General features: G+C 47.3%; 1 protein-coding gene across 1 annotated transcript in view; it reads left to right on the forward strand.

The window, feature by feature from the left end:
- The window catches only part of LOC147747616 (ferric reductase 1-like), a 664,587-nt gene that overhangs the window by 292,607 nt on the left and 349,467 nt on the right, over nucleotides 1-22,513 (forward strand). Inside the window, exon 7 of the mRNA XM_086936340.1 lies at nucleotides 10,531-10,629. Within this exon, the coding sequence (XP_086792466.1) occupies nucleotides 10,531-10,629 (99 nt within the window). The remainder of the gene's footprint in view (nucleotides 1-10,530; nucleotides 10,630-22,513) is intronic.

The raw sequence follows: 22,513 nt of genomic DNA on the forward strand, positions 1-22,513 counted from the left end.
TAACAACTGACAGATCTGATCTTACTTAAAGTCTTACTCCATCCAGCGCCAACACTTTCTTCTTCAAAGCTTTAGCTAAGATCATCTGCTCCTTCAAGGAATAAGTGAGGAAATGTACAAGAATTCTTCTGGGCTTAATTCTATTTGCATTTAACCTACAAGGGTCTCTATGTATCCTCTGGATATCTCTGGCAATTTCCTCCTCAGACTTCTCCATCTGAAGTTCCCTTTCCAACAACTGAACCACAAAGCGTGTAATATCTTCTCCCTCCTTACCCTCCGGAACTTATGAAACCAACAAATTATTCCTCCTTTGAAAATTTTCTAATCTTTCCACTCTTTCCTCGTGCTCTCTCCCCCTAGCTCTAAGCTTTTCGATCTTTTTCCTGTTGATCTATATTTCCTCCTTTAGTTCCCTAACTTCACCTTTTAGCGCCAGTGTTCTTCCACTCAGGTCATCCATTTTTTCTCCAACACCTACGATGCAACCCTTATGCCTTTCTGATTGAGCTCTGAGGTCTCAAATCTTCCTCACATCTCAAGAGTGAGAGTTTTAAGCAGCGTTCCTACAGAAGGCTCTCGACTATCTAGAATTGATTCCCCTTCGTCTAAAACATCTTTTCCCAGTCCACACTCCTCCTCGGATGTTAACTCATTTTGTACTACTTCCAACACTTACAGTTTCCCTCCTGCTTCTAAACTGGATATCCCTGGGAGATTTATACTGCCTTCTGGATCGTTCGGACTAACCTCAATCCTTGTAGCTCCCACTACCTCCCCCATCTCTGCAGACAGTGCTTGAAATCGATTTGGGCTCAAATGTGCAGACCAGTCTTCCAGATTTGTTGCCCCTTCAGGGCTGCCCCCACTTCTTGAGTAATCACTACACTCCTGTGTTTGTTTAGGGGCCGCTACCGCTGCTGAGGTGGGATTATTCCTTAACACCAACGTTTTTGGGAGCACCTTAAAAAAGTACCTAAGGGACGGTGTCACCTTAAACTTACGCTCCAAAGAACCCCACCTTGCCAACTTGGAGTGCACCTTGGTCCCCTTATTGCACCGTCTGCCCCTGGGTTTCACCACTTTCACCTCCACCTCCACCCTCCTTTCCTTTTGCTTTTTCCCCCGACCTATGTGAAAAATCCACAAACTCTGGGAAATCTGCTCTTCCCCTCACCACACTTCTCAATGAATACCTTGAAGCCACTTCAACAACACTACAACCTCTCTCCCCCCTCTCTGCTACTCCTTTGCCCTTTTCAGTATTCTGGCTCTTCTCATTAATCCCCTGCTCCTGGACCTTTTGAAGAGAGGGGACAAATTGTACCTCAGCGTTCTTTGCACTCAATAAGTGCTCCACTGTTGCAAGCTTGCTCCTCTCTGGCCCCGCTCACCCCCCTAGCTCCTCGACCGTTGCCTCGATAAAGGACCCTTGCAGCAGCCCGACGCCTTCTCCTCAACTCCAGCGCCGCTTTCTTCCACAGCTGTTGTGCCGTGTTCTCAAGCTCCTCCTCCAGCCTTGCTGCCTCGCCGCCTCAAGCGACCAGAAAAGCCGGCTCCAGGAGCTCCCTACCCTCTGGGACGCTCCGATAACTCTCAGAGCACCCTCCGAGCACTCCAAACCTCCGTGAGTCTCCAGCAGAAACACATACAGCCAGATTCATGAAGGTGAATTGCGCTCGCAAAGGGCCATATTCCCTGAATCTGGCCCTTTGCGAGCGCAATATTTGCATTTGGGATTCATCATCCCAAATGCAAAAATCGGTAATAGCGATTTCGCAAATTTGCGAGGAATTACATTTAAGGAATCTCTATGTGAGATTCCTTAAATGCAATTCATCATCCATTTTCGAATTGCGATATCGCAATTTCGGGCCGCTATTTACCGGGAGGTCAAACCTCGTGGTAAAAAGCGAAAACTTAGAAAAATGCTTTTAAAAGCATTTTTCTAAGTTGCATGTTGCACACACACATGTCCTTTGGACATGTGTGTGCGCAACACCAATGTAGATTTCGTTTCAGGGGTGCTACAGGGTGTCCTTTGGACACTCCTAGCACCCTTTAAATCGCTATCTTATTTGCGATTAGCAAATTGCTAATCGCAAATAAGGAATACTCCCCATTCATTCCTATGGGCCTTTTGGCCCATAGGAATGAATGGGGAGTTATTCCTTATTTGCGATTAGCAATTTGCTAATCGCAAATAAGGAATGTGTGGGAATCACATTTTTGTTTGCGATTCCTACATGAATCCCGTTTTGCGAGTCTGTAATAGCGATTCCTTCTGAATCGCTATTAAAGACTCGCAAAACGGGTCTTTGATGAATCAGGCTGTAAATCTTGCTCAGTTTAATGTCACGCAAACCAACAGCTTTCACCACTGTTCTCCTACCATATCACATCAACTACACTGCATGTCTCCGGGATCACCTGCGACCCGCTGCTAGCCGGCCCCCCTTTATGGCGCAAGAGATATAACAAGGGAACATGGATTGCACCTCCACCATCCACTTACATTAACTCCACAGATAATTAATACACTTTTGAGTGAATATGTATCATTCAAATGCTGTCATGGGCTTGCCGCGTTGTACCTGCAAGAAAAGAATGCCTCCATTATGTCGCAAAATCCCACTGGTGTAAATGGGAAAGCTGGTGTTGGCAGGTTTTGCAGAGTGAAGTAGAATAGCAAGTAGAGGTAACACATTTGGTACTGGCTGTCTAGGAAAGTTTAGGTAGCAGTTTTAACGCTAAAAGATACATTTCTTCTAAAGTAGTATTCTCTCCGAAAAACCCATTGTAGCCTCCTGTGCAGAGAAAGCTTGCCTATTGTTTATCCTCTGTACAATCCACATGGGCTATTTCAACAAAGATCCTGGATACCTGATGAAATTGATCTCAATACCATAGCTAGTAATTTTGTTATGCTGCCACACATTTTTCTTAATTATTACCTTTTCCAAATTTACATAGCAATACATATACCTTTTACCAGAAATAGAAAACCTGAGGTTTTCAAAGCAGACATAGAAAGCAAATAACTTATCAGCCACTGAGAGTGTTATTGCAGTATAGGATGGACACGAGGAGCCCTGCTGGTAACTCACTCTTGAGCTTCGACGCGTGGTGGAGTTCAGGTGACTAGAAAAGAGGAAGTGGGCCTTGGTAGTTTCACAAGTATCTTAGATCTTTTAAGGCAACTCTTAATCAGGGGCGACCCCTGCTTTGAGTGGTACTATTCATCTGCCGTTGATGCCTGGACTGCTAGATCGTTGCACCAGATAGGTTGTCCCATGGCTGGCACCAGATAGGTTGTCCCATGCTGGCATATATCTCTGGGTCTGGAAGGGGTTTTAGGGGACAGGAATCCCAAGCTGGTTATTAAAATACTCTAAACCAGCAAGCCATTGCTTGAATTTGGAGCCCCCCCTCTGCCCCACCTGCAAGCCACCATATGCTTGGGCATCAACAGGCCAAGTGCCACAAGTTTCCTACTTTGCTTATCTAGGCCTTTTACAAATCCTAGAAGCCCCCTGAATTACACAGTCAGCCATTGTGGAAAAAGTTGGAATAACATACTCCAAATATGTGTACACTTAAGGATAGGCCCAGGCAGGTCGGATGCATGCTTGCTGGTGTGTAATGCCCGTGCTGCAGACATTTGTAATGAATGATCGAAAGATTGCTACTGGATTCTACACACCGTATCCACCAAGGGACATGTTATGTTCCTGGAGGTCCGCCCCTGACGCCCCGGGCGTGGGGCGCGCTAGTCATGTGACTCCTGATAATAAAAAGAGGTCTCGCACGCAGGCGTTCAGAGGCGCGCAGACCAAGCAACAAAGTTATTCCCAGTGTCCGACTGAGTTTATTCTAGGGCCACGTGTTAGGCCTAGTTAGGGTTAGATGCCCCGGAGTGTAGGTCCCAGATTGATACCCCTAGGGCGATCACTTCCCCCCTACAGGACACAACAATTGGCGACGAGGGTGGTTGCCGACGCCTCGCTTGGAGTGTGTGTGTGCCCGTTTTCAGGTGAGGCGGCTGCGAGCGCTGCTGTTCGCTCGTGGTGCTCGTGCCTTGCTGCCCCACACCCCCCCACACAGCGCGCCTGGAGAGACGACCACTTCCACCCCTGGCACTTTGGAGGTGAGCGGCGCTGCCCAATGCTACCCTGCTGCGCATCGAAGCACAATTGGTCGTGCACGGCCATTCCCCCGCAGGATCTCCCCATCCGGTGCCGCACCGTGCTCGGTGGCACGTGCGTGAAGCGCACCTCGGCCCGCCTGGCGAGGCGATCCGGGCGGCGTCCGGTCCTGCCTGGCTACTCGGGGGGCCTTGGTGTCTGCCTGTCTCAAGGCGCTACATTGCCATCCGAATCCGGAGCGCCGGTCGCACGCGCTCCGCTGCGGTCGCTGAGGGACACACAGCGGTCATTGTCCGCACTGCCGGTGGGCATCGACACGTCCGTGCAAGACCCCAGTCGTCAACGACCTCATCGAAGTGCCCCTTCGGACCTCACCTCGGCCGGCCACGGGCCTGATCAAGCGCGTCCTGGGCGATGGCTACCATTCCGCCCATTGAACCGTTTGTGGTGGAGGGTGCGCCCTCCACTCTCGCTCTGAAATGGAAGGAGTGGGTGGACAGGCTCCTAATATTCCTTGAGGCCACCAAGGTCCACAAGGAACAGAAGCGTGCCATGGTTCTCCACCTTGGTGGCAAAGACATTCATTCCATTGCTCGGACCCTCACAGAGGCGACCCCCAAGACTCATCATACCCTGATTAACGCTCTCAATGCGCACTTTGAGCCCATGGCGAACCAGGACTACGAACGGTTCATCTTCCGACAAGCACGGCAACTGCCGGAAGAGTCGCTGGCTGCATACCACACCAGACTTAAGAAACTGGCACTAACTTGTGGGTTCCAGGATGTAACGGAGGAGATCAGGGGACAGATAATACAAGGGTGCGCTTCTGCAAAGTTGCGAGAGAGAATCCTGGAAGAATCGGGGAAGCCTCTGCCCGACATCCTCACCCTTGGCCGCACGAAGGAGCTGTCCAAGGCCAGGGCGGCACACATGGAGGCTGCACTACAAGCCAATGTGAAGGTGGAACCGATCAATAAGATACAGGTCCAAACACCATCCAAATGGCCCAAAAGAACGACACCCCCCCAAGGTGGGGCATCAGGACAGTCATGCGGTTACTGTGGAGGCCCGAGACACCCGGCACCAGAATGTCCAGCACGGGGCAAGAGATGCTCAGGATGTGGCAAGATGAACCACTTCGAAAAAGTGTGCCGGTCCAAGAGGTTCCGCAAGCCATGCCAGACGGTGCACACGGTCGCAGAAGGTGAGCCCAGCAACAGCGACATGGATGACGATGACGAAGAGGAGCGGTCCGTACACAAGGTGCACATGATAGGCACCGCCACCAGACGCACCAGGACACTGCCCCAATGCTCCATCCAGGTGGCGGATCAGGAAATCATGGCGGTAGTGGACACCGGCGCATCTATAAACCTTATGAGCGCGTCTCTCTACAGCAACATGTCTACACCTCCGAGCCTCAGCCCCACCCCCATAACGGTGTTTGCCTATGGTCAAGACATTCCGCTCCGGATCCGTGGGAAGTTCAAAGCGGCAGTCCGCCATGGGGACAAAGTCACAAGAACCAACATCTTCGTGTCGGAAGAGGGTCAAGGCATGCTCCTGAGCTGCAGAACAGCCGAAGACCTGGGGGTGGTCACGTTCGCCTTTGGAGTACATGAAGAGTCGGTGCAACAACTGATCATGGATTTTCCAGATCTATTTGAGGGAATTGGGTGTCTCAAAGGTCGTGAAATACATCTGCACGTGGACCCCACAGTGCAACCTGTGGCCCTGCGACACCGTCGCATTGCATTCCACCTCCGGCCACTAGTGGAAGAAGAACTGCAGAAGCTGGAAGCAGCCGGAATAATCGAAGGTATCAGGCCCCACCCCCTGGGTTTCGCCCATCGTGGTCACGCGGAAACCGAAGCAGCCGGGAGCAGTCCGGATCTGCGTAGATATGCGCCTCCCAAATGCTGCCATCAAAAGGGAGTGCCATATCACCCCCACGATAGATGACTTAATCGGGGAAATGGCTGGAGCCTGCTGGTTTTCCAAACTTGACCTTCGTGCGGGGTATCACCAACTGGTGCTAGACAAAGAGTCAAGAAATATCACAACCTTCTCCACCCATATTGGACTTCGCAGATACACCAGACTTAGTTTTGGGATATCCAGTGCGGCTGAAGTCTTCCAAAATGTAATTCAGGAGCTGATTGCTGGCATACCTGGAGTGATAAATGTCAGCGATGACATCATGGTGCATGCCTGAACAATTCCAGAACACAATCACCGCTTGGCGCAAGTATTCCGCAGGCTCCGCAGTGCGGGGCTCACGCTACACCGAGACAAGTGTGAATTCTTGCGGACCAAAATAGGGTTTTTTGGGTATGTTTTCTCAGCTGAAGGCGTCAACCCCGATCCTGACAAAGTCAAAGACATTAAGGATGCGCCACCACCCACGACGGTCACGGAAGTCAGGAGTTTTCTTGGCATGGTAAACTACTGTGGTCGTTTCATCAAGGACCTGGCCAACCTAACCCTCCCGCTGCGTGAGCTCACTAAGGACACCACTCTGTGGAGCTGGGGACCGGAACAGGAGAAGGCGTTCCAGGACATCAAGAGCTCCCTCTCTAGCAACACCACGCTGGCGTTCTTTGACCCGCGAAACTCCACACTTATCGCGGTAGATGCTGGACCGGCGGGGTTGGGGGCCGTACTGATGCAAAGGCCAAGAGATGAAATAGACTGGACACCAGTTGCCTTCGCCAGCAGGTCCCTCACGGACACTGAACAAAGGTACTCGCAGATTGAAAAAGAAGCAATTGCAATTCATTGGGGATGTCGACACTTCCACCTGTACGTCTATGGTAAGCCATTTACGGTGGTGACCGACCATAAGCCGCTGGTGGCTCTGTTCTCAGGGACTTCATCGAAACCACCCCCAAGAATAGAAAAATGGATATTGCAACTGCAGGAATACAACTGCAACATTGAGTATCAACCAGGAGCGAAGAACCCGGCAGATTACTTATCGCGACATCCCAGGCCCGCGACTCCAGAAGAGATGGATGAGGCGGAAGAAACAGAAGCGTATGTGAAGTGGGTAGTGGCCAGGTCATGCCCGCGCCCCATATCCCTGGAGGACGTTGTGAGCGCCACGGCTCAAGACGCCTGCCTACAGCGGGCCAAGGACCTCCTTCGGACTGCCAACTGGCATAAAGCTAAGGAGAGCTGGAAAGCGCTCACCCCGGAGGCTCAGAAAATTATGGAAAGTTTGTACCATGTCAGGGCTGAACTTAATGAAGATACAGCAGGATGCTTGCTGCGAGGACATCGCCTAGTAATACCAACGGCTCTCACGGGACAAGTGATACAACTAGCCCACATAGGTCACCAGGGGATGGTCAAGACCAAGGCCCGGCTGCGAACCAAAGTATGGTTCCCCCTCATGGACGACATGGTGGAACGCGTGGTGAGGTCGTGCACTGCCTGCCAAGTCACGGTAGAAGCCTCCCGGGAAGCCCCCATCATTGTGGAGCCTCGACCACAAGGACCCTGGGAGCGGGTCAGTATGGACTTTGGCAGTCTCCCGGACGGAAGACACACCCTGGTGATGATAGATGACCATTCAAAGTACCCCGAAGTGGAAATCGTGACAAGTACCAGTGCAGACTGTGTCATCCCCAAAATGGAAAAGATTGTTGCCACTCATGGTGCCATGAAGGAACTTCGAACGGACAATGGACCACCATTTCAAGGACAGGATCTGGCTACCTATCTGTCATCTCTTGGGACACGCCACAGGCGCATAACACCTCGGTGGCCTCAAGCCAATGGGGAAGCCGAGAGGTTTATGAGGACACTGAACAAAGTTATCCGTATTGCTCACGATAAGGGACAGTCCGTGGAAATGGCCATTTTTACGTTTTTTCGAAGCTATCGCCAGACCCCTCACTCCACAACGGGGGTTGCCCCAGCACATCTTCTCCTAGGGAGAGTGGTGACGGACTCCATCCTTCATCATCCACAGTGGTCACCTGAAGTGGTAAATGAAGAGGTGGTCGCGAGGAGAAGAAACACCACGTTTGCCAAAATCAGCCAAAGACGACCGGCAGTGCCACCCCAATTCAGACGAGGAGATGTGGTGCTTCTTCGCAATCGCGTCACTAGTGGCAAGTTTAGACTCAACTATGAGAAAAGGCCGTGGCAAGTGATTGGGGTGAAAGGCACCCGTCTCACAGTAATCCGAGGACGAGAGAGGGTGACTCGCAATGTGTCTCACTTCAAACTGTTTCACTCTGCAGCCCCGGAGTCAGAGCATCGGCAGGGTGTTGAACAAACTGAAACTGCAACTAATTCACCAAATGTCGAATCAACACCCAGTCACGAGGTCAGACAAAGTAACGATCCAAAAGCCGCCAGTGAAGAAGTGGGAGGTGACGCGGAGGCCCTTGAGGAGGCCCCAGATCCGGAGGGGGCCGACAGAGGCGCCAAGTCACGAGTCAGAGGCTGGAGCGGAAATGCTGAGTCACAGGGGGTCGCAACGTCAATTAAGAGATAATCCCACCCCCTACGGCTGGTTACGAGACTACTTCACGTAAGACTGTTCCCATTTGAATATGCATATAGCCGAGCAGACCAGCAAGTAAAGTGGTGCTGCAGTTAAAGGACGCTGAAAGCATCGGTCCGAATGTTCCCTGAGACTGGGTGAAAATGTTTAAGTTTTGGTTTTGTTGTGTTTTGGTTTTTCCTTATTTTAGGAGGAATGTTATGTTCCTGGAGGTCCGCCCCTGACGCCCCGGGCGTGGGGCGCACTAGTCATGTGACTCCTGATAATAAAAAGAGGTCTCGCACGCACGCAGGCGTTCAGAGGCGCGCAGACCAAGCAACAAAGTTATTCCCAGTGTCCGACTGAGTTTATTCTAGGGCCACGTGTTAGGCCTAGTTAGGGTTAGATGCCCCGGAGTGTAGGTCCCAGATTGATACCCCTAGGGCGATCACTTCCCCCCTACAGGACACAACAGGACCGTCAAGCACACACAGAGGTAGATATCTCCATTCAGGTGTGTCCGTACAGTCTATAGAGCACGCTGTACGCCTGTCCCAAAGCAGAACTGAGGCGCATCTAATATAGGAAACTTGTGAACACCGACATTTGTAACAGGCTTACAGCATAACATTTGTAATGGTGGGGCTGCTACAGACGACTAATGAGCAGAGGCGATGTACAGCCTCGTGTGTTGTTTCTTACTGCTCTGTAGTTTGTGCAGCGTGACTTAATAGTGCTTTATTAAAAAATAAAAACGGTGTCCTATTAAATATCTGTGTGTGCATTTATATTCAACTATGATGGTGTGGCTGTAATAAAATTTCTATTTTCAGCGCTCAGTTTGGATTTTTGAAACCATACACAGTCCTCCGATGCCTTCACGGGTCTTCTTGGATTTGTAAACTTCTCTGTTACTTAAACAATGAAAACCAGCCCCTACGTTTCCCGAAAATGAATTGAACATGTCTCAATTTGTGGAATCACTTTTGCCCAGATGCATCAAGCATTTTTGGAGTCGCAAACGGTGCGATTCCTTAAAATCGGCCGTTTGCGACTCCAAAAATGCTTTTTGGTATGCATCATTAGTTTTTGTAGAAATTCGCTAATTTTGAGAATTTCTTAAATGCGATTGCATTTAAGGAATCGCAATTTTGCGATTCCTTAAATGCAATGCATCATTGTTAAAAAATTTGCGATTTTGAAAATTGCAAGTGCAAATTACCACGAGTTTGAACCTCGTGGTAATTTGCTAAATTGTTTAAAAATGCACAAAAATGCATTTTTTAAACTGTTAAGTTACAGACACACATGTCCTTAGGACATGTGTGTATGTAACTTACATGTAAAAGTGCATTTCATGGGTGCAGGGGGGGGTCCTTTGGACCCCCCTCTCCACTCTTGAAATGCTTTGTTGAATTCCGATTTTCAAATTGCGAATTCGCAATTCCTATTCATTCCTATGGGCATTTCAGCCCATAGGAATGAATGGGAATTGCGAATTCGCAATTTGAAAATCGCATTTTTTATGCGATTCGGTAAAAATTGCAATTTTTACCGAATCACAAAAAAAATGCGAAAAAAATGATGCATACCATTTTGAGATTCCTAATTTGCGATTCGGTAATTTTCTCAAATTAGGAATCGCAAAACAGTACTTTGATGCATCTGGGCAAAATCCGTACTAGATCTTTTTCGTATGCAATCTGTTTCACGTCCCAAACCTTCCTATAAATGTTTGATATTGCAATATAATAAAACATATACAATGGTGATTTTATATTTTCCTTCAATGAAAACATTGACGTTTAATTAAACCTATTAAACAAATGCCTTCGCAGTAGCACAATCACCCTGCATTAATACCTCTTCAATCTGCTTTCGTTTCAGGCGAATGATGACATTTATATGTGTGTCACAAAAGCAGGGCGGATTGACATTCAGCGTGGCTCCTCAACTGTACAAAAAACTGTTGACCAAACATCTCTGGTAATGTAAACGGGTTTGTTGTGATGTTATTGAATATATACCATATTTAATTAACTTAAACGTGCATGCGAACCACTTTGGTCAACAGCAATCAAACATGGGGAAGTGGTCTTTTATTTTCTGAAGATACAATTGCAATGTGAGTTATGATGTGTCCTGAGCAGAGGACTTCAGCCTCCTGCTCAAACTTCAAATTCTACCAGAGCCTTCATGTCTCCAGATGGCCCATCTTGCCTCAGAAATGTGTAGCAGCAAAACCTTTAACTTTGAACGTTCTGGGATGCAGACCACTGTGGTCCTGGAACACACAAGGTCAGAGCACAGCCACCGTCTGAAGAGCAGGCCGGCGAGCAGAAGGATGGTTGGCGCTGGCCAGTCCTTCGATTTCTCACTGTATCAGAAGAAGCATGCATCGCATGGAAAGGTTGATAACCTGCAGGGTGCAAGCTAGTGGGAGATAAATATGCCATTTTTGTTTCACTAATAACTTTGGCACTGTTGGACAAATATTCACAAAACGTTTCCTTTTTCTTTCGCCTAGTTTGTGCATGGAAAGTTTCTGGGTGATCCGTCAAGTGGGGGCTGAAAAAAATATGGGGCTCTCCAAATGCAAAATCCCCATGAATTTCCCCTAGACTTTTTTAGAAAGCCAAAAAAAAACGCTGCATTACACCATATTTGGCAGGGCCTAGATCTTTGTCCAAAAAACATGCCTTTTGTGAATTGGTGTAAATCTATTCAGTAGTTTTTGAGATATTATAGTTTAAAAATTAAATGTATACCTGGATGATTGAGTTGACCCGCAAACCCAATTAAAAAAAAAAAAAAAAAAAAACGCATTTTGATTGGCTCAGGGAGCTTTTATTTCCTTAGGTCCAATTTGCTTTAATGGAAGGCATGCTCCCACAGGAGTAAGCGCTCTGATTAGCTGACAGCGACATGAAGAAACAGTTGCTGACCGATATTACAGGACTCTTAGACTTAGTCCCCTGTCCTTCAAATTAACAAAATAAATATAAGGGGGCAGGGTAGGGATACCCTGCCCCCTAGCCCTGGTGGAGGGGTCCCAGAGGGGCCTCCCATGGGCCCATACATTTGTGAAAAACAGTAGGTTGTGCTGCAATCCCGTCGGACTCCCACTCGATCACGGCAAAAAAAAGAAAATGTCCACCATTTGGTATAAGTTAATTGAGGAGGGAACATAAGGGGGGCCTGCCTCCCAAGTCCAATTTGGGCACTGAAGACCCCATCCCACTTCAATTTAGGGGATGGGCAGCGGCCACCATCCCCATCCCCCAGGGCTCAACTAAACTTTAATGGGAGGGGGGCAGCTCAGCCACCCTCCCTGAGCCTTTTAAGGTCCTAGGGATCCCATCGGCTAGAGCCCAACTAAACATTATTGTGAGGGGGGCAATCCCCCGGGGCTGGTTCAATTGCTGTGTCTGAGGGAGACCATCCTCAAGACACAGTAGTTTCCCAGCCTGAAAGACTGTGGGGAGGGAAACATAGGTTTTCTCCTGATGAGTGAGAGCAAACATGCCTTCCGTGCCTGCAGGGGCGTCGGCAGGGGAGGCATGTCTGCTCCCAATCAGCGGGAGCTTTAAAAATGCTCCTGCCAGGAGGGGGCAAACTTTTGTTTCCTGCTTGAGCTCCAGTGGGCAGGGAAACTGATTAATCCAGCTGGTGTAGACCCTGCGCCACTCCCCCTGCCCCCACAACCCCCAACTTGATCACCGAGGCCCCAAAAGCCAAAGAATGGGGTCCCCATTACTTATTAAGGGTCAGGGAGGAGGGCTTCATGCCCTCCTCACCTTAACATATGTTTTTGGGCCCCGGAGATGGGGACCCTGGAACCACTATAGAGTCAGGGGAGCTGTGCGCCCCTTGCACTTGATTTAAATAAAAAAAGCCCCAGGGTTCCTGGGGCAACTAGTTTCTCGGGGTGGGGGTACCGTCGCCCCCCCTCCTCTAATAAAAGGGTTGTATGCGTCAAGGGTTTATCTTTACATATGGCCATAAAATATTAAGTTGCATTATCAAAATAGAAATTCATAAAAAAAACAAAGGTTAAAGTAATGTTATAGTTAGGTGACAATTTTGGTAGAAACATAATGTTTTGAACTAAGTTATAGTTATCTAAGTAACTATAAATCATGGTCTAAGGTAACTATGACTCACTCCCTCACCCTACACTTCTAATTACCCCACAAATCACTCATGACATCTTCTATGACCTAATTGATAATATCCCTGCAACATTTGCAATAAATTATTAAAGAGAAAACTATGCATGGTGTTCCCACCTCTGCCCCTGGATAATGGGGCCTGAGGCCAAAGGAGGTTCAAAGAAGGAGGCTGTGCACCCTCCTCCCCTTAATTTTCAAAATTGACTCCGGGGGATTAGGTCCCCGGGGCCTAAGAGGCTTCATGGAGGGATCCAAGGGCCCCCTTTCCCCTTAATTTTCAAAATAGATCCCAGGGGATGGCACCCTGTGCCCCCTTCCCTTGATTTTTTAAATTGGCCCTAGGGGTTGGGGTTCCCAACGACCAAGGAGGCTCAGGGATGGGCCTGTGGGCCTACTTCCCTTTAATTTTTAAAATAGACCAAAGAAGGGAGACCCTGGCGCACCAGGAGGCTCGGGAAGGTGGGCTACATACCCGCTCCCCTTATTTAAAAATAATGCCCCAGGGAATGAGGCCTCTGGGCAGTAATGGCTCGGAGAGAATATCTGTGCACCCCACCCCAATAATTTATTTTCAAAAGGGTGTCCGGGGTGGGCACTGGGACACCAAACTGAATAATAAATCAGCAGCACAAGCTGCTCATTTTTTGTTCACTGCTCCATTGGGGAGCACCCCATAATGCCCTGTGAGGGATAGGCGGTGCCCCTAGAACAGGCAGAGACATTACCAATAATTTTTTATGTTGTCAAGAGCTGCAGGAATTGGTGCAGCCTCCCAGCAACATAAAAAAAAAATTGTACGTCTCTTGGGTCATTTAAACCAAGAACCCCAGGAGAGCTTACCATTTTTTTAAACACTCTTAGATGGAGCTCTGTGGTCTTTAGCTGAAGTGCAAGGCCTTCTTTTGGTTGTTTTTATGATTTCATTTTTCTGGACCGAAAAGTTTACAAGAAAGACTTTGAGATCTGTTACACTTATTTTTAAAATAAAAAAGCCTGAGTATTTCTTTTTTACATTTTCAGCCTCTAAATTGCAATTATAAAAACAATGTTGAAAGAGAATTACAGGCATGTTTTTTTTCAATATGTATATTAAACATTTTATAGTAATCAATATTATCAATCATAGCATTGTGTGAATTACTTGAATGTACACTTGATTAAAAAATATTGGCGATTTTTGAAGAAAGATGATAACAAGATTACTATTTATATTTTGGTGGTGGTGTTCTTTGGCAAATCCAGTAAGCCTACCTGAGTGCAGCCAGGACCTGCATATGGCAGGAGGCCTTATGGGGTGTTGGTTGTCTTTATGAATGGTAATAAAATCTTACTTTATGTTAAAGAAAACCCCTTGAAAATCACTGAAAAAAAACAAAGGTTAAAGTGATGTTATAATTAGGTGAGAAAGTTAGTTATTTAAAGTTACTATAACTTATACCCTGTGCTCACTATAACTTGTGCCCTCGTTATGCACTGCTAATTGCCCTACATATTACATCACTCATGACATCTTCTATGACATGTCATTGTTATGTTATGTTATTAGGGTTTTGAAGAGTGCATGGCTACTCGAGTGTCCTGGCACTAAGAACTTTTAACCACTAGTTAGAATGAGCTTTTCAGAAGGCAAGTTTGAACAGAAAAGTTTTGAGGCTGCTTTTGTAGGAACCTTTATCTTTGGTAGGCATGGGCGGATTTTGCGGATTCGCAATCCGCGGATTTGCGGATTGCGAAAATCCGCAAAATCCGCGAATCCTCGCGGATTTTTTTTTTTTGGGTGTTCGCACGGGTTTCTGCAAGTTCGCGAGGGTTTTGTGCAATTTCGCAAATTGCGAACGTACTGGTCAGGTCGCCAGTTTTGCGAACTTGTTGTTTCTACGTGCCCAGCCTGTTTGCAAGCCTTTCTTCATCACTGCCACCCTCTGTCACCACTGGCACTCTTTGTTCACCCATGCCACCCTCTGGCTCACCCATGTCACCCTCTGTGTCATCACAGCACCCTATGGTTCACCAGTGTACATTATTGGGGCAAACAAAGCACTGCCATCCTCTGTCAACACTGGCACTCTGGTTCACCCATGCCACCCTCTGGCTGTCACACCCATGCCACCCTCGGTGTCATCACTGCACCCTCTGGTTGACCAGTGAGTGTACATTATTGTGGCAAAGCAAAGCACACCTGCTAAGTGCCTTAAGTTTTGCATAATTAAATTACAACAACACCTGCCCTGCCCCAACTGACATTAATGAAGGCTGGCACCTGCTTGTCTGCTCCCTTTCCTTTCCTTTTCCTGTTTGTTGCAATGTAATTTTTTTATTAACAGGAACCTAACCGAATTCTGGAGGGCCCCTTCAGGAAGTACTACAGGGAATGGTTACAAATGATGAGGTTGAACTTTTGCACCTGCTCATAGCTTTTCCTTTTGCAAAACTCGTTTTTCGGTAATTTCGCACTATTCGCGAGTCGCGGCGTCGTGCGAAATCGATCGTGTAAGCCGCGAACTCGTGCGAGTTACCCCAAGGTTTACGGGCGCCGCCATTTTGTTTGCGTGACATATTTCCGTTTCCGCCCGCTATGTGTAGTCTCGCGCGATGAGCGCCTTGCGAATACAAGTTCGCACGAGTTCGCGAGAGAAATCGCGTGCGAACCTACTTACGCTCACGTGATCGGCCGCCATCTTGTTTTTCATTCATTCCTATGTGTCTGGGCATGGTGTTTCTATCCTCTGTATATCTCTGCCATCCTTTGCTTATTTTATTTTGTTTTTGATCTATTAAACTTTTTTTCTATCCCTCTTGTTTTCTAGGTCTATATTTTTGTGTTTTAGGCTACTTTTGTTTACTTTTCAAGTACTTTTTAAACTTTTATTTCCTTCTTCTCTACTACTATTCTTTTTCATTTTATCTCCTTACCTGCCCAGAACATGGTGAAGACAGCTGTCAAGCTGCCCAAGCCGGGCACCGCAGCCCGTGCCCGGCTCCCGTGTGTCCGCTTGAGGGCGGAAATGGTGGTGCCCAGGGAGATCTTCAGCCCTGAGGAGGTGGGCACACTCGTTTATTTTGTGCAGCGCCGTCTCCCGAGGACCATCGCAGCAGGCGGCAGGATTGCTGCCGGTTATACCAACAGCCAGGAGCGTCGGAAGCGGTGGGGGCAGGTGTGCCGGGCCCTTTTTAAGATCACGGGGGTCCAGCGCACCAATAATCAGGTGACCCACCGCTGGACCGATATTCTGGAGCGGGAGCACGACCTGCTTGATCTGCTGGGAGTGGAGGTCCCCGGGCTTGGTGAGTAGTAGTAGCAATTTTTTCATCACTCACTACTCTGTTTTTTCTCCTGCTCTGTGTGTTAATATTGCAAATGTTTGCTTTAACTTTTTTACAAAGAGCAATAATGCTGCTGATTACATTGATAGGAGAGCTAAATTAATATTTCAAAATCTTCTGTGCATTTCAGGTGCACTGCTCTCTTTCTCTGTGGCGGTGCCACTGCTTATTTGTTTTCTATTATGTGTTCATTTAATTGGGCTGAGTAATGTATGAGTGTACTTTACAGAACTGCGTAATGCTAGACACAAAGGGGCAGATTTACAAGCCCCTTGCGCCACGTTTACGCTGCCTTACCTGACGCACAGCGACGTAAACGTGGCGCATCCCTGCGAGTCATGTACAACGTGATGCTTCTAAGGAGATGCGCCACGTTAAGACCTGGGCCTGCGCCACAATGGGTGCGTTCCCACGCAGGGGGAGGGGGGGTGGCGGTCAGGCAGATGTGCGCCTCGCAAAAGTGCCTGCGTGAAATCTACAAGATTTAACGCAGGCACTTCCGCGACGCTGCTACGTCAATTCTTTATGCCTGCTTGCTTGAAGCAGGCGTAAGGACTGATGCGGTATGTTGAGTATTGGGCATCCCTGAGCATTGCTATAGTTGCATCGCGCCTGCGACGCGACTCTAGAGATGCACCCCTCTTTCGTCACGAGATGCATCACGCATCTGCCTACCCTTGCGCCAGGGTTTGCCGCATTGTAATTGCGGCGCATCTGCCGTGACGCAAGGTTAGTTTTGAGTTACGCATTTTGTTCTGGTGCACCTCTGGAGGTGTGCAGCCCAGAACTCGTAAGTATGCCCCTAAGTGTCAGATTAGCAATTACCTGTGCATCCCTGCAAAGTGTGAGGCACGCCAGCACCACCCATGGTGCGCCGTATTTTCAATGCGGCACGCCATGGTGCCAAAACGTCACCGAAGCGTTACGCATCGGTGCGGTAAAGGCGGCTCATTGATGGAGTTGCGTTGCAACGATGGCGCAGCTCCAGCAATGCTGCGTCAAGCCGTAAGCCTGCTTCATGCAGGCGCAGGGTTTCAGTGACGCATCATTGTCCTAAATGACTGAGTAGAGGCTCAGGTGCAGTCCTTCCTTTGTAGCCCTCTTTTTGGCTAAAATAGTTGGTTCTTGTTCTTTCTAAATGTTTGATTTGGTTGACAAGGACATCGACAAGCAACAATCATCAATTTTTTCTGTTCTTTCTTTCATGTTGTACGTCAGGTCCGCCCAGGGGCAAGCGGACAGAAACAGCGGATGCAGTGGCTCCAAAGGAGGAGGATGATGCAGGCCAGGGCGGCGAGTGCTCCTTTGCTGGCCCCAGTAAGTTTTCATTTAAATATAGAGGACCTATTGTTGTCCAAGCGTTCCTAATTTAAATTTTTCGAAACAGTGTTTAGATAGGAGCAAAATCAATAATACTACTGTTGCAGGGACAATTCTCCACAAACCTTACTATGGACACCAAAGACCAGAGTAATAATATTTCAGAGTGGCGTGTTTGGCACACTGTATACTATAGTATAAACTTGGTAGTGTCAGCGGCACGGACTCCTCCTTGCAAAAATTACAAAACCTTTCGCTCAGTCACTCTAGCTTGGAGGACCAAAAACCACAGAGTCTATTCAAGTTTAAAAGCTTTATTAAAAAAAGTAAAAGTAAACACATATATTAAAATAAAGTTAGCTGGAAAAGGAAAAGTGCTTGGTGCTGAGTTGATGAGTAATGGAACACATGTCTTGTGGTCGAGCCGAGCTTTCACCTGGTTTAGTTGATGTTGCTCTTGTCCGTAGAAGTCCAGCGTCTGTCTGTTCAGAGAAAAAAGATGTGTGTTAAAATTAAGCAAGCATTCATCAATTGTGACAAAAAAGTGCAGCAAGACAACAGCCTTCCCTGGAAGGAGGGACATTTTTACTTTAGACTAGAGTAGACAGTCAATTATTTTTTCTGTTTTCAAATGTCTTCATTCCTAGACCAAATACTAGTGAGTGGTGTAATCTAACAGTCTTAAATATATTTTTTAGGTGGAACAGCTGGTGGCCGGGCCAGCTCGGACGTGATCGTCATCGACTCGGAGTGTGAGGACGACTCTGGGGAGGATGCGGCGCAAGTGGACAATCAGACTGTGAGGAAGCAGGCAGCGGTGGTGTGGAGTACAGGTAAGCTGGATCATGGTACTATCTGACTCTTAGATAGCATATGATGTGTATCCAGTGCTGGACCAGTGACAAATTACAATATGGTAATTACAGCAGGCTGGGACCGACAGACAGATAGAGGCAGAGAGAGAGGAAGACAGAAGGAGAGAGAGAGGGAGGGAGCCAGAGGGAGGGTGAGGGAGGGAGACAGAGAGAGAGACAGCGAGGTAGAGGGAGACAGAGGGAGACAGAGAGAGAGATAGAGACATATCGCCTGGGCCTGGTGCAGATGATACGGTTGCTGGTGTGGTTAACGGCTCAGAGGAAAAGTCACTCACTTCTGCCAGATCTCTTTCATATGAAAGAGCACCAAACCAAGGATACAAGTGAGTTGTGGGAAGGGAAATGGTGATTCAAGCGCCCCCCCTTGCCCCTCCATGCGGACGCCCATGATACTGGCCTCAATAGTTTTGTACTGCGCTGGCTAGTTGCTAGTTGTACTGTGACACAACTTCCTGCTGAATCATTTTGTGTTAATCATATTCTTAAAGAGCATTCGTTACAGATTATGTTTTTCTTTCTTCTTATAGTTGGTAATACTAAAACATCAAAACCGAGCAGGAGTATGCGGGCTGTACTTGCCCGGCAACGGAGGCTGGATGCCACTGTTGCGCAATATCGCCGGCTGGTGGAAATGGAGGGGGACGACACGCACTCCAGTGTAACATCTTCTGCATCCTCCTCCGTGACCCCACGTTCTGCCGGTAAGCGCAGTGCTCCAGCCAACCGGAGCCGTGCTGGAACCCGCCACCGCCGAGCAGCAAAGGCTGCACCTCCTCACAGTACTGTAAAGGCTCGCTTGCGCCTTGCACTCCGCAGAGTGCCCAACCTAGAGGCGGAGGTCCAGAGATGGAAGGAGTATCATAATCTGGTGGAGGGCCTCCGTTTAGATCAAGCCATCATCCAGGAGAAGTTTGATGCCCTGGAGGCCAAATTCAACAACCTGCATCCGTAGAGTGTCCCTTGCCCCTTTTTTAGAGACTGTTGGGGGGTGGGAATTGGGAGTTGGGGTTTTTGGGGACTTTTGATGGACTATTTATTTGTTGGGGTTAGGGAGGGTCTTGCGGGAGTTTATTTTGTTAGGGATATAAAAATATACTTTTTCAAACTTTATCTGAGCATAGCTGTTTTTTACTACTTTTGAGCCTGGTGGTTGGTGGTTTTGCAGTAAGTTTGTTTTACGGAACACTGTCATCGTGTTGATTCACCTGTAATTGGCCAAATGTTTTCCAAAGTTAAATGCCTGTCACAGAGTTTCCTAAATCAAGAGTCCTAGGAGTTTACTAGTAGTACCACTGTCACTCTCTCGCCTCTCCTCCTAATACTCCATTATACTACCTCCCATCCAAACGCTTATCTTACCTGTAATTTGTGTTTGAGGGCTGTCTCCACCTGGAATTCAAAATGGCCGCTTGACCCCCATCCACATGGCCAGGAGGACCATGCCTCAAAATGGCCCCACCCAACATAGCCAGCCCCCAACCCCTACTCCAAAAAGTCAAAAAAGACAACACAAATCACCACAATCCAATGCCATCCATCAAGTTTCAGAAGGTTTATGCTGCCTGCTGGTGGTTTTCTGGTGCAGAATTGCACTTTTTGCAATTTAGCGAGTGCGAGATTGTTGCTTCACGACGCGAACGCGGCAAAACACCCGCAAAATCCCCCAAATCACCCCAAAAGTCGGAAAACACACACAAAAATCACCACAAAGAAAATCAACTTATCAACTTATTTGTGAAATCAAATTTCGAATCCAAAAGTAATACAAATGGCCCACCACCAACATAGCCAGCCCCCAACACCACCCCAAAAGTCGAAAAACACACACAATCACCACAAACAACATCAACTTATCAACTTACTTGTGAAATCAAATTTTGAATCCAAAAGGCTTCAAATCCAAATATCCAGCAGCATCCACAAAAAGTAATCCTTCCCAGTCAAGATCGAATCCAAAATGGCCAGGAAAGGAAACAGGAACAGGAAGTTGGAGACTGAGGCACTTCCTTCACCCCTCCCCAATGGGAGGAACTTGCTGGACAGGAACAGGAAGTTGGAGACTGGGCCACTTCCTTCCTTCACTCCTCCGCCATTTTAATTTTTTTTTGTAATTTCGCGAGTGCGAGATTGTTGCTGCCCGCGCCGCGGGCCGCGAGCAGTGCGAACACAAGCAAAAAATCCGCAGCGCGCGGATTTTGCGGGAAATCAACGAATCTCGCGGATTGCGGATTTACCGAAAATCCGCAAAATCCGCGAGCGGAACGGATTTTACGCCCATGCCTAATCTTTGGTAGCCCTCAGATTCAAAGAACGAACATTCTATCTAGAGGCGTCCAGCGCAGAGAAAAGGTATTTGCCACATTTATTTATTTTGGATTTTTGGTACTGCCACCAGCAAAGCCTCAGAAGACTGCAGAGTTCTTTACTACACTGTTCACTTGGAAGCCAAAGAATAGCTTATTATCAAATCTTACTCCCAAGTTAAACAGAGCCATGGCAGCGGTAGGTGGGGAAGGAGCCAAGCTGGGCCAAAATTCACCTCCTTATGAAGGTGGTGCCAAAAAGTAATATTTCAGTTTTACTGGTGTTACATTGATGATTGCTCTCACACATCCACTGAAAAATGTCTGACAGACATGCAGCAAATCTGTTCTGAATATTGGGAATGTTGCCGTCTTAAGTAAGGAGGATCTATGTGTCATCAGTCTACGACAACACATGTATCCCAGAAGATTCCACCAGGGCTGCCAGAGGTGTCATATAAACATTGGACAACTTTGGGCTTAGTACAGAGCCCTGGGGGACACCATACCTCATAGTTTTGGGGTCAAAAGCAAAAGACGTCATTCAAACTGACTTGCTTTTGTCAGATGGAAAATACTGAAACCAAGCCATGGCAGCCCTCCTTCCGAATATTGCATAACTGTAATAATTTGATGGGGTGAGTAACAGTTTTTAAGGCCGCCGATAAACAGTAGAAAGGCCACTTGCTTCTCTTGGTCCACAACAAGTTTAATGCTGTCAGACTTCCACCAGTGTGGATTTGGTGCTGTAATTGGGTCGGAAACCTGACTGGGATGGATGCAGCAACTGATTAGAGTCCAGATACTTAGACATTTGGGCATTTATCAGTTTGTCTCAAAATTTTACACAAGGCTGGTAGTAAATGAATGGGCCTGTAATTGGCTAGCATAAACTTGAGGGCTTGAGGGTTTGGGATGTCATCAGTGATGTCATGAGTGATGTCACTGACAATGTCATGAGTGATGTAATATGTGACGTCATCAGCACTGCATTGCGGGCGCGTGAGTTATAGTTAGTTGAACTAGCTATAACGGCTGAATTTCACTGGTTTTGTACGAGTGAAATGTCCAACTAACTAGAACGACCCTGAAACCTTTGGTTTTTTCAGTGAATTTCTAAGGTTTTTTAAAATGCGAATTTCTAACTATTACGTTTATAAAACCTATGGTTTTTTCAGTGAATTTCAAAGGTTTTTTAAATGCTAATTTCCAACTATAACGTCACTAAAACCTATGCTTTTTTCAGTGAATTTCAAAGGTTTTTTTAAATGTTAATTTCAGATAATTTTTTTTATAAAACCTATATTTAAAAAAAGTTTTGTAATATTTTTGAACTATAATATCCTTTAATAATTTTTCCTTGTATTTTTTATAATTATGTAATGTTTTGTATCTTCTAGAATAAATATGCATATATTGGGTTTTTTTTGGGACAAAAACTGGAGTCGCGTACCGGTCGTGTAGTATGCCCGATCGGTACGCAGATCCTATTCGCCATATTGCAAAATTCGTGAAGGATGCGCGTTTGGTATGTGACGGGTGCGCGGTACGAGGATGGGGCAATATGTCATGTACATATGGAGTTGCGCCGGCTGCGCGTTGCGTATGCAATGGTTGCACGGAGCCGGGTCACGCGTTACGTCATTGGAGTATGGTGTCGCACCAGGTGTGCGACTCCCTCAAATTTTTTTTGTCTCAAAACTATATGTATGTAAGAGCAAGAGATAATCTAATCTATTTTAAAAAAATCACATTTCTACTTGTAATAAAGTTACGTTATTGTTAAACATATTTTTGCGAAGTCGCGTCGGATGCGCACACCCCATGTGACTTCAAAAGAAAGCATTCAATTGGTTTACAAAGTTTTCTTTCTAGA

The sequence above is a fragment of the Lissotriton vulgaris genome, chromosome 1_1, assembly GCF_964263255.1.
Source record: "Lissotriton vulgaris chromosome 1_1, aLisVul1.2, whole genome shotgun sequence".
NCBI classification, from domain to species: Eukaryota; Metazoa; Chordata; class Amphibia; order Caudata; family Salamandridae; genus Lissotriton; species Lissotriton vulgaris.